The 16,078-nt window shown below is 40.8% G+C and overlaps 1 protein-coding gene across 2 annotated transcripts in view; it reads right to left on the reverse strand.

Moving 5' to 3' along the window:
* SIK2 (salt inducible kinase 2) overlaps positions 1 to 13,142 on the reverse strand; it is a 57,065-nt gene extending 43,923 nt beyond the window's left edge. For both annotated transcript variants that reach the window (XM_054223261.1, XM_054223260.1), the window contains exons 1-2: positions 12,917 to 13,142; positions 1,979 to 2,095 (exon numbers count right to left, since the gene is read on the reverse strand). In XM_054223261.1, coding sequence (XP_054079236.1) covers positions 1,979 to 2,095; positions 12,917 to 13,066 — 267 coding nt within the window. In that variant the 5' untranslated portion in view covers positions 13,067 to 13,142. The remainder of the gene's footprint in view (positions 1 to 1,978; positions 2,096 to 12,916) is intronic.
* Between the last annotated feature and the right edge of the window lie 2,936 nt (positions 13,143 to 16,078).

A 16,078-nucleotide genomic window follows, 5' to 3' on the forward strand; every position in this document is an offset into this window, starting at 1 on the left:
TCATTTATGCACAAGCTTGAAAGTACTAGAAGACTGCTCACAAATAAATTATTGTTAGAGAGAAAAAAAGGCAAACCCTGAAAGATATATAGTTATAAAAACAGTAGAATTACCAAAAAACTGAAAAGTCAGCAGACAGAACAAGATGGCAGTTCTTCAGTCTCTCCTGCACCCTTGTTTAACTCTATAACAGCTGAGCATGTTATGACTTAAATGTCTGTATCTGGAAGGCAAAACAGTTTGGAAACACTGCTTTAAATCAGCATTTGGAGACAGGAAACTGCAACAGCCTGTAGATTACATATATATGGAACCATTCTTAATGAAGCCAAGGTTGCTAGCTTCATTACCTGAATTTGACAATCCTCAGTAGTTCCTTGACATGAGACAATTCATAAAAACTTGTAGTGTGACCACAGTATAGTGGTGGGCACATTATACACGTAAATTAGTGAGACAATTTGATTGAAGGCTATTTTAAAAATAAACTCACCTATCTACCAAACGCATTTCTATCAAGCCAATCCCTTACTAGTAAAGGGGTAAGCAGTACATAACAATTCCCCTTCTCTTCAAGTGATCTTGCTGATGTCCAGATTTAATTTAACTATTTTCAGACTCTCCTCCCTACAATTCCTCTCTCCTTTACCATTTTTGTGTTTTCAGAAGGAACTGCGGTAGAACTAACTTAAGCTAGTTAGAAATTTAACTCCTTAAGGTCTGCCTCTACTCAGTGAATCAATATTTATAAAAAGGAAGTGGCAGACTCTTTCCCATAAGATGAAATTAAAGCTAAACAAGTCCAAGCCGGGATCTTTGTCATTATTCCGTAAACCAACTCCAACACCATAGGTCCAGGTCCTTGTGCTCACATTGCCACTATAGTCTTAATCAGATGAACTAAAATTCAAAGTTTGGTTTTAGCATGCACATATCTTCATTTATTTGTTGAGCTAAGTTTATTTCAAACAAGTAAGAGTATCTCAGAAGCACTATGTGATTTGTTAAACAGAACACTAACAAATAGACCCCAAAGGGAATATTCTCCGGAAAGCCTTAAAAGCAAGACTTAACTGAAGCAGAAATGCTAACAGGTCAAATATTTTACCGTATGCTAGCAGGAACAGATAATGAAACAAAAAAGAAACAATATAAAACAAACCTATGTTTCACTGTACAAGTTATGCACAGTATGAAGAGTGATAAGTAAAAACCTTCAAAAGTTTTCATTGTCTGCAATTGTATGCATTATCACAAGGGCAGGTTTGTCTCTTATGTAAAATACACATTGCTGTACCATGATTATCATCCTTATGTTATAAAGGGATGCATTCAAGTCCACAACATACATAATTCACTTCAGGATAAATACAAATTGTCCATATCCACAACAGAAATGAAATGCAAGATTCCAACAAAAGTAAATCCAAAAATAAGTCTCCTAGTAAATGCACTTCAAGATAAAGTGTTTGAGAAGCTGTTTGGTGCGTACATTTACATCACAAGCACATCTGCAGAATCTGGATTTATGTATCCTCTTGTCTTATCATCTTTGGATAAGAAAGAAAATCTGCACTGAGCCAAGACTTGACTAAATAAAACCACTATATCCATGCAGATCTTCCCAGTTAGGACTCACACATTATGCTGAAAATTCCTACCCTGCTCTAGCTTACATAATACTTTGACTACTAACAGACAGCAAAGTCTCATCACTGGGTATTTCCAATTCATTTCTTTCACTAACATAAAACACACAGAAGGTTGTATATTTTAAGCAGATTACCATAGAATGAAAAAGGCCACAACTGATGCACTTTCAAGACAGTTAAGACACTTATCCAATGCAAATCAATTCCAGAAAACCTGAGTATGTCGCAGACTGGTGATCTGCCAGAAGTCACTAGTGTAGAGGAAACTCTTCACACAGTAGCAAGAGAGAGGGGCAGAAGGGAAAGAGAGACACCATTAACTATACCTGGTAGAGCTTTATAATGTGTGGGTGATCAAGCATTTTCATTATCTGCACTTCTCGGTAGATCTTCTCCAGATTCACAGCATCCAGCTGAGACTTATCAATGATTTTTATTGCCACCTGCAGACAAATAGAAAAAGTGAGATTAAAACTCCCCAACATATTCCTCATTAGTTTATCCTCATTATAAAGGGAATAATGCAACCCCAGATAACTGGGGGCTTTCTTCTATCTCAGAAATACACATCCGACGCTTAGAAATACAGCAGCACAACATTAAGCATGTCAGTAGTCCTACTAAGTGGCTGCAGCAATATCACCTACATCAGCATGTCAGAAAAGGAAAGTTTTACAAGAAATGGAAGACACAGAACAGGTGATGGAAGCCAGTGCTCTAATGAGTCCAGGTGCAGAATGCTCTTACATCAGAAGCAGGTGGGAACAACTGAGGACCCTCCATGTAGCAGTGTTGTAAAGAGAATATCTTCTTTAAAAGCCTAATTGTTTCCATTTCTAGAGTCAAGGTAGCCAACTGGAATCCCAGAAATGCAAAATGATATTTTAAAGAAAAACTGTTGGCTCGACACAAGTTATCAAAACATGGTGGATCCATGTAGTTTCAACTATTACACACTTATTTTAACTGTAATTAGTGTGCTACTACATAAGGAATTTGCAGTTCATCTGTTCAAGGAAAAAAAGCCTATGTGAAGATGTTTGTCAGTCAAACCTTGCAAACAGATCTCAATTAGTTTAGGAAACAGATCCTGGTCTTATTGACCTTGTTTTTAGCCAATACCACGAAGTGAATTACAGAGAACTACACATGCTTAGGAGACTAAAAATTTCAATCGTAAGACATTTAAAAAAAAACTTAAGAAAAATATAGCTGCTATAAAAATCATGTAAAGGATAACAATACTAAAGAATACTGAATATATAAATGGTGTTTGTTCACCTTGAATATCCCATATTAATGATGAAGCATGAGCAAACAATGTAGGTCACACAAATGCTTCCAATTGTAACTGCATTTCATAAACTATTGAACTATAGGAGGCAGCTGCTATGCAGGAGACAAAAATCCACAGGAGATGAACCTCATTATCTCCAGTAAGGAGATGGACCCACTATGGACCCACCTGAATTCAGAATTAACTATTTATTGACTTCATTTCACTATGCTTTTGCTTGATATCCTCTTCGAAAGTCACTTGTCTTCCCCAACCACCAGAAAAATAAGATTCTGATATGAATGAGTAAACTGATCTAGCCTTGTAATCAGTAAAAAGTTGTTAAGATACAGGATGCACTCTTACATAGCTCAAGCAGAAAAAGACTATTTTCCAAAGTAAACAAACAAATTTTTTAAACTTTTTTCGAAAGATATGGGTGGCCATTTTTTTTTTTAAACAATATCCAATTAATGTAGAACTCACTGAAACTAGATTTATCAAAAAACAATACATGCTTATAAGTATAATGACATATACAGCCATTAGACAGAAATCAAGAAAGAGGGTTCACATCCCACAACAGTTTCACCATTAATCACGAGTTATTCCATAGCCTTTATTCATCAACACATAACAATGGACATTTGGGAAGAAATGGTACCTAAAATGGTATTCAACCACTCCACACTCCTCCTCCCCAGCTCTCAGCAACTTTCTTCTAATATAATAGCAATTTAGGGGATCCCAATGCCTGATCTTTTCAAAACAAGCTTCTCCCTGTTGTCTTCTGCTAGCTACTCTCCATAATGCACCTACTCTGCCCTCTTCCATATTACATTACATTCACACTGAGAAGTACATAGGAACAGTGATAATCAAGGTGGTCCTAAAAGATTACAGATCTCCCTTTGAAAGTTTCTGTCTTTTGACTACGAAGACACTATCTCCATGCAAGGAAAAGATGTGCATCACCTGCTTCTGCTCCTATTTGTTACTCTCTCATCCTATTCCCAATCCTTTGAACTACAATATTAATTTTCTGTCTTACCTTTGGTACATGTATAAAACTTGATAATGAAGTCCTGGCTTCACACATGCAAGGAACAGGCAAAAGAAGAACAGTAATATGCATGGAACTGGACTATCCAAATGCATACTTCCCTCTTGGTCTTGCCAGACTTGCACCCCCTTTGACTGTTCCCTACAGTTACTGTTCATTCTCTCAGCAGGTCCCCTTTCCCTCACTTATAACACCAGAACAGCAAGCTGCTTCCTTATTTGGTCTGATTATATGCCATGTGGCAGCAGAGGATGCAAACAATCATTCATGCAGCCTAAGAGAAAAACCCACACAAAACCCAGGCCAGTCTCCCTGGCCTACTCTAAGATCACACCTAATAAAATGACTTCTAGTTATTGTTTATTTTTTGCAGGCACAATTTATTAGCTTAAGAAGAAATCACTTCACTAGAAAGTCACAAAATGTCAAAGTAATCAAACCAAACTACTAAAGCCAGAAAAAATTCTTAAACACACATCAGGAAATATTTATTAAAAACAACCTATGTGTCACTTTTCTCCACTTCCTCTAATTTATTTTACACTGTGTCTCTGGAATCAACCAGAAACACAAGCTGGTTTCTCCTTCATTTTCCACATCTATCCCAGCTTATACCCCTTATTTGGGTGACCTCCAGATTTAAGGGGAATGGAGCCCACTATTTCTTATTTACAAAAGAATGAAGAGATTAGTCTGTAGCTGTCTTACATCCCCATCACAAAACAGTAACACATCTTTCAGTCAAGCAACACGGTACCTCCAAGTCTTGAATAGATGAGGTATTCAGGAAAGTCTAAATGCCTCCTTCATCAATCCAGAGTAATACAAAAAAAATGCAAGATGCATTTTTTTATTTATTTAAAGTTTAATGGCAACCTAATTAGAATAGCATTTTACACAGACAGCATCAGCCTCTCAAGTAACTTGAGGTATTTACAGTAACTTCTTTCTTCACATAGACAACAGTATAGAAGCTTTACCTAAAACTTGTATCACTTGTAACTTTTAAGACTGCCCCCGGTTCATTTAATTTCACCTTACAGTCACTGTGCATTTCCTCCCCATAGTCAGGTGTTTTACTAAGCTCTCTGCAAACACAAGCAAAGAAAAAAACAAACCAGTAACTTTCTCCTGTTTACTCTTCTTGCACATAGGAAACGTGTGCAGTACAGGAAAGCTAATAAAAGCAAAGCTACATAGGACTTCAAAGAAAAGAGGTTATATCTAGCATAGAAGAGGGAAAAAACCCAACCACAAACAACTGAAACTGCAGCCAAGAAATAAATAAGGGGGGTGGACAATTTGGAAGAAAAACAACAACAAACCAACCCCCAAACCCAATCAAAAAACCCAATAGCAGCCTGCTTTCCGGGGCTCATGCTGAACCTTTGTTTATCTATTCATCACACTGTCATCGTTTGATTAGCACAAATATTTATACTTCCTTCTTCTATACTTCTCACCCCCTTCTGATGGGGAGGGGGAGATTTCTCCAACTGTATGTCTTGCTAGTGATACTTTCTGCAATGAAGCTTGACCCCCCATCTCCTTATCCTAGTGAAAAATCTAGCTTTACAAGCACACTGACTCTGTTTTTTCCAGTATAGTTTGGCGCTTCCACAGTTTTCTCTTAAATTTTGAGTATTCCTTTTACTTGAAGTACAAATACTTCAAATACAGCCTGTTACCACTTCCAAACCTATCTACAAGCGTCTATCTTGTCAGCTTTCTCCAGAGATATCAGGCATTATTCTGAACACTGCAGTTCCTAGTTTCTAACATCTGCAAAGACCTCCAACAAAAAAAAAAATATCCATTTTTAACTTTGTTTTCACAGATAACAAGAGGATCCATTTACCTAGAAAAACCTAGATAACTCATTTGTCCTTCAGTTTTAAAGATTAAATACTTCCATTTCCACTTCAATTTCTTAATAGTTGGTGCCTACTGTAGTTATATGTTTTCCAAGGCTAGTAAGACTATGCAACTGTATAATCACTTCAATTTTTAAAAAGTGATTTTATATAAAATAAGAATATGCAGGAGGCATTTTTAACCTTTACATGGTTAAAATCCTTGAACAGATCTTACTTCCTGAGCAACAACCAGTAAAATTTCATTAGGGGAAAGAAGCATTTAGAAAAAGAGTAATAAGAAAAGAATGGGTCATATAAATTTGGGAAGCATGGCTACAAATCCTGCTTTAACCTTCACTACACTTTCTGTCCAAGAACAGCACTTCATGTTCCAATGTTTCCTACTTTCTTCCTTTTCCAGAAGTTTCCTATCATATCTCCTTGTGGCACACATTTAGAAATACAGCAATTCCCAAAGATCATTGAAAGACTGAAACCAAATTCTTCTTCTGAAAGTGTGGAAGCAAGAAAACAAGTCTTCAGGTCACACATTTCTTGGAGCAGAATGCCTCCAGGAAAATCCTCTTTCAATAGTTTTAAAACATTTCCTTACCTCCCCATATCACAAGTAAAAAGCGATCGTAGATTAAAACAAGTCACAGAAGGTTAACACTCCCCAGAAGCACACAGTAATGTTCTACATTGTCTACACAATCATCCACCTACTCTCAAAATTATAACGCTAACATGTATCACTGATGAAAGTATTCTGCATTTATGGCTTTTGAGCCTGAAAAGATCCATTTTGTTTACACACTGGGCGTTCAGGCACAACAGCACATCAAGGACTTGGATGAATAGTTCCACAAAAATGTTTTTATGAAGAGATCACCAGATAGTAATGACAGCATTAATAAAATGTCCTTTATTAAGTCAGTTAATACTGAACTCCTGCAGGCAGCTATGTAACTAGAAAAATTATATTACATGTGACTTTGCAAACATTAGAAAACAAGCTGTTTTGGAGCACTACAGAATGAGCCACTGCCTCAGCAGGCTACTTGCTACCTCTGTCATCATACTAAGAGATGCATTCTGTGCGGCTACATCCATAACCTGTTCAACAAAAGACAAACGAGACTGCTTTAGCTAGATCATTCAGTTGACAGCTATCACTGATATATTCATAAAAGTGTGTGTTGTGTAACCACATAAGTTCTGTCTTTCAGACATCTGAAATAATTCTAAGCACAGCTCTCTACTAATTATCTTATTTGAGATGCAAACTAATGAAGAACAAGCTATATTTCCAGTTTAAATAGGTTTTTAGTTTAGGAAACCTACCACATTACATCAACCCATACTTTGTCTTACAATGTGGAGTTATTTGGTAATATTAAGTGTTAGTTTTGAACACAGAGAGTAAAAGCACGTGCCTACTTGAAGGAAAAAATTTTGCTATTTGCAATGCTTGTACAACTCTCAATGTGTATATTATATATGTGCACACAGTGGCAGGCTTCTATAGGAAAAGCAGCATAGTAGCAGCTGGCACCACTGCTTCTACAGTCAAATGCAGATTAGATATCTCAGTCTATTCTGAGTCTTCAGTTTTCATGCATCTTGCCAGGGTCATAGAAGATTTAGAGAAAAACGTCTTGGGAATCCTTAAAATCCAGCAACTTCTTCATAACAGAGTGAGAAGGAACAGGGCATTCAAATAGCAATAGCTCACTTTTGTCCATAATCTCAGCTGTGTCATGATGACAGGAAAAAGGGAAGTAATTCTTAGAGGTGGAGAAGCTGCTTCAAGATGAAGAACAGTTTCCTATCTGGAAAGTGTGTTTTGTTCCTGAATGTACAGCTTGTTAACAACTACTAGCATCTTATGGAGACGCTGCAATATCATTTTAATCTTTTGAAGACAGTGCAGAGAGACTGACTGCACACAGAAATGAATTCTCACTTCTCTAGTATGGACAATCATTGCCATAGCACAAGCAAACTAGCTCTAATGTGGCACATGCCAAATTAAGTACAATTACACAAGTTTCATGAATCTAGTTTTGGCTTTTTTTTTTTAAATACTTATCACTTATAAAAGACAACAAACCACAAAATCCCAACTGAAAAACAATATATAGCATTAGAACACAATTCAAATGACAGAAAAAAAGAGGGAATCCTGTTCCTTCCCTTATCTTCCTTCCCCACCACCAGTTTTTGCTGCTTAAAGACTTATATTCCAAAATATCTTTGAAACTGTCATAATTTCTTTTAATTTAAAAATTTTAGGCACAGCACACATTTCCTTCCCACTTTCACTAAAGGCCTAGAGAACTGGAGTTTGCTCAATCCTCATCTGACATCTGGGAATTGAAACTGTCAAGCAGTGAAGGTAAAATGCTTGTCTAAAAAGAGGAAAGTTCTTCTATCCTTCAGCTACTCCAGCTTTCAGTTTTCATTGTTTTTATGTTATGCATTTAATTCTCTGACCTAGTCTTTCAAAAAAAGACCAAATAAACCAAACCACAACACGCCCCCCAAAACATGGCCTAACAAGTTAACACACACACACAAAAAAAAAGAGGTTTGTTTGTGTCAGTGCAAGTGTTAAGGTTTCATGCAGATTACAGAAATTCAGATTTGAGTTGTTAAGCCAATACATCCTAAAAATAGATAAACTGCATTAAAATTAACAAACACAACTTCCTGCAATCTAGAGCAACTCTAATTTACAACAGCAAAGGGTTTGGATATCACAGATTTATAAAAGCATTAACACCCCTTAGGGTAGCACATTATGCTCAACTTAATCTACCTGTGACCTCCCACTCTGTCTCCAGATATGTGCTCCTCCTCTCCCCCCTGCAACAGATCTAGAGAACCCACAGCTGCAAACAGTTAAATTGGCACCTTGTGTTTGGGGTTTTTTTGGCAATAGTGTAATTTTCTCACTAAATTACTCCACTAATCCAAACTGTGTGCTATTATGCAAAGGAGCTGCTGTCTCCACTTCTATCATTCACTTTTACATGTACCTAAGCACACTCGATCAAGCACCTACATCTAAACTAGTATCACATCTTGTACCAGGAGCTGGTAATTTTCAGAGAAAAGTGCAAAGCAGCTGTAACATACCAGACAGATAAAAGGATAACTGTGAACTATAAGGACATACTAGTCAGAAGGGTTTCATTTTCACCTGAGGAGCAATGGCTAGTATTCTTCTACAGATGACTAATCCTCAGGGAATATTAGTTGCATAATTTGGGGGGCAGGTGGGGAACATGACTGTCGCACACATAGCCTGTTCACAAAGACTTTCCTTCATCCTTAAAGTGCATTGCTTTTTTCCAAGTAGTACCTTCATCTATACTGAGAGCTTTTCATTACTGTTCATTATTTCACACATCATCATATTTCACTAGAAGCAAATATCCATCTTCTTGAACTTTATGGTTCCAATTACTTTTGTTCTCTTTTCTTAGTCTCGTCTTCTTCTGAGGAAAAATTCTGCTTATTTGTGCATGCCTCATTAACAAAAGTTACCCTGAGATCACAGGATTTCTTGGCAACAGGATAAATTAGCATGGCAGGAAAGCACATGTCATTAGCTTAAATGACAACAAACACACAAACAACAAGCAAAGCAAAGGTCACATTCAACCATGTAGCCCCCTCTGGGGCACCCTGTGTGGACTGTCATTAAAGAGTGTCATGCACTACCTCTATTACTACAAATATGTATCAATCCTACCATTTTTCTTAACTTTCACACTTAGAATGGTTTGGGTTCGAAGGGACTTTAGAGATCATCTAGTTCCAACTCCCCTGCCATGGGCAGGGACATCTTCCCCTAGACCAGGTTGCTCAAAGCACGGTCCAGCATGGTCCTGAACACCTCCAGGGATGGGGCATCCACAACTTCTCTGGGCAACCTGGGCCAGTGTCTCACCACCCTGACAGGAAAGGATTTCTAATCTAAATCTCCCCTCTTTCAGTTTAAAACCATTCCCCCTCATCCTATCACTCTGATCCCTGCTCCAGAGTCCCTCCCCAGCTTTTCTGGAGCCCCCTTTAGGGACTGGAAGGTCTCCCCAGAGCTGCCTCTTCTCCAGGCTGAACAACCCCAACTCTCTCAGCCTGTCCTCATCGGAGAGGTGCTCCAGCCCTCTGAGCATCTTCATGGCCCTCCTCTGGACTCGCTCCAAATTTCTCTGCTTGACTGTTTAGTCATGCAATTTTAGTGTTGCATTAATATAGGATTCAAGTTATGATTTCTGAGTTTATTCACAGACACCATATACGTCTTATGTGTATCTTCTGCTTCAGGCCTGGTTTCATTTTATTTCCACCTATACTTTGCTAACAATTTATGGCAACTATATTTGCTATTCTCATTTCAAGTTACAATTTTATAGTCCGATATGTAGGTTTTCCATAAAAAGGTCGGATTTTGTACATAATCTAAGTGCTAACCTTTCAAGGTAGTAAGATTCCATCCTTTTTTATTTGCTAGTTATTGCCTAGTCCGGGTTATGTAAAAAATAGGCAAATATTTTTATAGGTCAAAGTCACATAAAATACAGTTTCAAAGTACCAATGCTAAAAAAGCCCAACAACAAACACATCCCAAATTTAAACAGTTCAAATAGGAAGATTCATGAGAAACTCAGACAAGAAAATCATCCTTTTTAAAAGGGTTTTCTGAGCAATACTCAACAGCAACACAGCACAGACATTCCTGCAGTACAGACCTGATGGTACACAGGTGCAGCCTTTCCAGAACCTAATAAGCTGAATATTCTTCCACTGGAAGTTTAATGAAGGCACAGATGAATGTGAGAAATTAGCAACTCAATAAATTTAAGCAACAGTTTAGAACAAGCTTGAAATATGAACAGCCTTCCGTCTAGAAACATTAATAAGCAGGACTTCCACTTTATATGCATAGCAAACTTAACACTAAATCAAGTGAGGTAATCCAAACTTGAAATACTTATTCAAAGTAGTATTTGACTGGAATTAATTTCACCTGAGACCACTAGAAGTGACCTCAATAGAGTTCCTCTTCCTCAAAGACCATGTAAATACTTCCAGCAACTAACTCAGCAGTTACGTTCCAGAGAAACATTCTTGCATCTCTTACTGCAGAAAGTCAAGGTAGCTGTACTGAAAAATGAAAGACCTTGATACAACTCTCCAACACAGGCAAATCTGCTGTGAAAATCACACAGAAGATAAAACAGCTTCAGACTGGACACAAGGCTCCTCAGAAAAGGAAAGCTGCTTAAAAAAAAATTCAAGACTGTATTAGAATGCACTCAGATTCAGCAATTTTTAGGACACAGATAGAAAAATCATACCAGACTTGGGAACTGTTAAGCTCTTAAGTTTTCTGCAGCCTTTGTTATTTTGAACAATACTAAACAAATATAGTTTCTAAAACAACACATAAAAATAAAGATGAAAGTTTTCATTCCCATCACAAAGTCCGCCAAAGAAATGAGAACTAAGAAGTAAATGACAACTTACTATCTTCAAGGGAAGTGTTTAGAAGTTTGGCATATGGCATCAAACTTGGAAACAGAACGCTAACATTACAAGGTCTTTGCTTGGCTCTTCAGTAATAGCAAGGAAGGATTTACAAGTAATTATGTTTATTATGAAACTTGAGAAATTTCTTTTCATACTTGGGATGTGAAGTTCATCTACCACTGCACGACCAGAACAACATTAGCATTACAGGTTTCTTTTCCTTAACTGTGGTCCAAACTAAGAGCATTTTTCATTCCTATAAGGAATGATTTTACCACACAAGACCACAGTAACTGAATAATTGCAGGTCTTTTCAGTTTTTTTACCTTGTACTACAGACAATATTTTATTTACTTTTGTCTGGTACAGAGCAGCACAATAGGCTCTTCTTCAGTAAACAATGAAAGCAACCATAACAGAGCCTTGCAAAAACCTTACCTCTAGGTGTAGCAACTAAAACTACCTAAGAAAACATAAAAGGAAGCTGATCTTCCAAAGCCATTACTCTCATTAGATACCTGTTTTTAAAAAGTTAACACAACTACATTTTATCCACACAGACTTACAATTGGTTTTGTTTTAGGTAAAGCATAAGATGTTAGCAATCTACAGGCTAGTAATCACTGGGTGACATACGTGGGGAACAGGGGGTGGTTAAACAAAGGGACTAAAAATGGTTGAATTTGGTTAACCAGCAGGATGATATATTGAAGAATTCAGGACACAGAAGTTCCTTTGCTAAAACAGATTACCGAGGTGGAAGAACTGCTCACCTACAAGTATTGGCCAGCTCAGGAAACCATAAAATATTCAGGACACGAAAGCAGGCACAGCACAAGATTTGAGCCTTCCCAATTAACAGAAAGTTATCGCTATCTGACGGCTACGCTCACGAGCTGAACCGACAGCCACCCGCCCCCTACGCCCTCCCAGCCCGAGCATCCTCACCGTGACTGCAACGCGCCAGCCATGGCCCGGGCCACTGGGGCACCCCGCGACAGCCGGACCCGGAGGCGTGAGCACGGCCCTTGCCAGGAAGGTGGAAGCAAGAAAACCACAAGAACGGCGGCCAGGGCTCCGACTCCACAGCCTGCCCGCAGCCGAACACCTCAAGTAAATAAGATATCCCCCGCCCACCCTATAGGAGGAGGCTCCAGTGCTAGAAGGGACAAAAGGAACTAAGCAGCCTGCAAGGGCGCTGCTGCCCACCCCCGCCGAGCCACCCCCCAGGAACTCCCAGCTCCCCAGAAGAACCCCGCCGAGCCCCGAGGCCGCCCGCCGCTCCACAGCCTGGAGCGGAGCCCCGTAACCCCAGCGCCAGCCGCCCCGCCGCAGGAAGCCCTGCCGGCCAGCTCCCCTCAAAGCCTACAGCAGCACCCCGCAGCCCTGCGCGCACCTCCAGACCCCGAGGGCTCCAGAGGCCTCCGCCCAGCCAGGCTCAGCGGCCGCGGGAGGGGCCCGGCGGCGCGGCCGGGCTAAGCCGGGGCAGGGGGCGAACCGCGGCCCCCTTCGCCTCGCCGCGCCTCACCTCGCTGCGCGTGATGCGGTGCCGCGCCAGCTTGACCACGGCGAAGTTGCCTTTGCCCAGCGTGCCCTCGATGTCGTAGAAGCCGACGCGGACGGGCCCGAGCCCGCGGGGCAGCAGCGGGGGGGGCCGCCGGGGCTCGGCCATTACCATGCTGGGCGCGGGGGGGCGGCGGCAACAGCGGCTCCGACGGCGGCTCAGCTCGGTCTGCGGCGCCTTGGAGCCGCGCCGCCCCGCCCCTCCGCCCTCCGCCACCAACCGCGCGTCACAGCGCGCGTCAGCGGGGGCGGGGCCTCGCCATGGCAACGGCAGCAACGACGGCCACCGCGGCGGGGCGGCCGCCCGGCCTGCCCGCCCCTCTCCACTCCCCGGGGGGCCCCGCGGCACGGCCGGGCCGCCCGGCGCCGCTCCGGGCCCCTCCACCGTGCTGCGGGCATGTGTCATCCCCCCCAGCTCCGCCTCTGCGGCGCGGCCGGGGCAGAGCTCCCGCTCCCGGCTTTGTCGGCCCTCGCACCTGCGCGCGCAGGGAGGTGGCCGGTGCCCCACACCTGCCAGTGCTTAAGAGGAACAATTGGACAATGCTCTTAATAACATGCTTTAACTTTTAGCCCTGAAGTGGTGAGGCAGTTGGGCTAGACGATTGTTGTAGGTCCCATCCAACTGTTCTGTTCTGTTCTATTCATTTATTTATTTCCTACACACCTAGAAAGACAGATTTGGAAGCTTTGTTAGGCCCTTTGGCATAAAATGGTTAGAAGCCCTGCAGAGTTTACAATGTAAGTGCGAAAAAAGTGAAGGCCTTTTATGCTAAATTTCCAGTACTAAGTCCACCTAGTCTACTTTATGTTTGCACTTACATGTTACCTTGCTTTCATTCTAAAAATTCCATGCTTATTTCAACTCTGCAGCAATCTTTCCTCTCCCAGTTCATGCCTGCCCCTCTCTGATCGCTCCCTCTCCCCTGGCTCATCTCACACTGGGAGACTGGTACCTTCTGACAGCTGGAGACCAGGAATCACCCCTGGAGGTTTGCTCAGTTCCACTGACTAAACAAGGCAGGTCCAAAACCTGATGGTACAAGAACACACGTGTCTGTCAAATCAGATGCACGTTCAGCAACAGTCACAGACCTTTTATGAACACAGAGTGCAGTGGATGCAAACACAGTTCAAAACAGAGCATGGCCACAAAAAATGAGTGGAAGAATGCAAGAAATAAACTTCTGTCTCTTGCTTCCCCTTTGAATACGTCTTACACGTAAAGCTGCCTCATACTTGTGGAAAGCTGGTTAAATTTGTTACCTGTCAAACAGCAATGACTGTTCTGCAAAGGGAACTGAAGACCTCCATGAAAAGTTAATGCTTGTCCTTCACTGCACTTGACAGTTCATGAGATTCCTCTAAGGAATGACATTTTGAGATGATGCTGCTGCCTTAGACTGCTATGGATAATAACCGTGCTGTTACTGTTCTATTTATCCCCTTAAGAAGTTCTGGCAATGACTAACTGATGACTTGAGTTAGTCAGACAACCACCCTTTTAAATGATTGATAGGTGCATGAGCAAGCTTACCATAATCCTACTTGAAAAGGGTGTCATCCTGAGCTGCTACTTGGGAAATTTTGCTCCTGTTTTGCCCTGTAGGATCCTTCATTTTTTTCCAGAAATCTGAAACACTGACCAAACAATAATTCTAGCATGATGCAAGCTTGGCGTGTTAAAAGTAACTTTTTCTACATTGTGCAAAATATTGCCCAATATTCATTCCGAATCACTTTATTACAAATAAAAATTTTAGGAATAAAATTTGCTTCCTGCCCGCTTTTATCCATGTAAAATCTCACCAGACTGGTGCAAAATCAAATGTTAAGTCAGATGTAGCATTTGCAATAGAAAACTTCTGCAGAAACTTTGTGTTGCAAGTCACAATGCCATTTTGGGCCTGAAAGTCCAGGTTACAAAAACATATCTTAATAATGCTGCTGGAAGAACTACAGTCACAAAACCATTCTTTGCACAGCAGCCTTTAGCAGCCATTGATGGCTTTTGCTTTGATTCAAGGAAAGTGATTCAAGTGCTTCTCACAAACACTGGTACAAATGAGCTCTTCCAGCCTATTTTTCAACCCTCGGCTGAATGACACAAACTGTAGAGCACATGTGCCCTCTTGTGGTCAATGTTCCTGTACATAATACTACAGCTGTGATACTCTACTAAACGGAGATGTCAAAGAAAGAGATTATATAAACACCTCGCCTTCTAATAACTTCCAGAGATGCTGAGCACATGCAGCTGACTTTGCCTGAGTTCAATAAGCCAGCAGCTGAAAAGACCAGGGCACACATACACTTGCCAAAATACGGCTTTATGTGTTTACACACCTAAGCTCCAATGTCTAGCTTGAGCTTTTCCCTCTCATTTCCTGTTTTTCAATGCCTAAAAGATGCTTAGTGCCTGCCAAAAAAAAGAGGAGAGACCAGGGATATAAAAGTGGACACACCATTGCTTGATAAAAGAAGACTAATTACTGCATTAGAGACCTCAGACATTGCAAGTGCCCAGCAATGACTACTCTCCTATACCAGCATTTTGCTTTTCAGGAGAAATGGTTGCTAACTGGGTGTCATTTTCAAAACAGGTAGAAGATTTTTTTTTTTGGAAGGGCTTACTTCTTTCAGGGCTTCATCTTGCACCACTGTCTGCTGGAGGAACAGCGTGAGATGGGCAGAGATTCTGTGATACTCCAGATATGCAGGACAGAGCCATCGTGTCCATCAACCTCACCTATGGCATTCAGGAAGTGAGAGAAGCAACTGACTGAAATATTTCCATGTTCGCAAGAGACAGCAATAGCGCAGAGATCCAGAAACATCTTCCTGCATATTTACATTGGCAGAGCACACTCAGAAACATCTTCCTGCATATTTACATTGGCAGAGCACACTCATGGCCACGTCGTGCACTCATTTCTGTTATTGTTTCAGTCCCACATAAAACACCTTCTGCCAAAACCTTTGGCACGCCCTTGTTTCCTGGTGGCTTATACAAATTGGCTTGCTTCCTTTTCCTATTTATTTATTTCCATGCAATGGAGAAGAGCAAAGTTTTAGGGAACCTGGTCAAGAGCTAAATTCATTGCAAATGCTTCATAGATAGGCTTGTTTA

This window comes from Rissa tridactyla, chromosome 17, assembly GCF_028500815.1.
Source record: "Rissa tridactyla isolate bRisTri1 chromosome 17, bRisTri1.patW.cur.20221130, whole genome shotgun sequence".
Classification (NCBI taxonomy): Eukaryota; Metazoa; Chordata; class Aves; order Charadriiformes; family Laridae; genus Rissa; species Rissa tridactyla.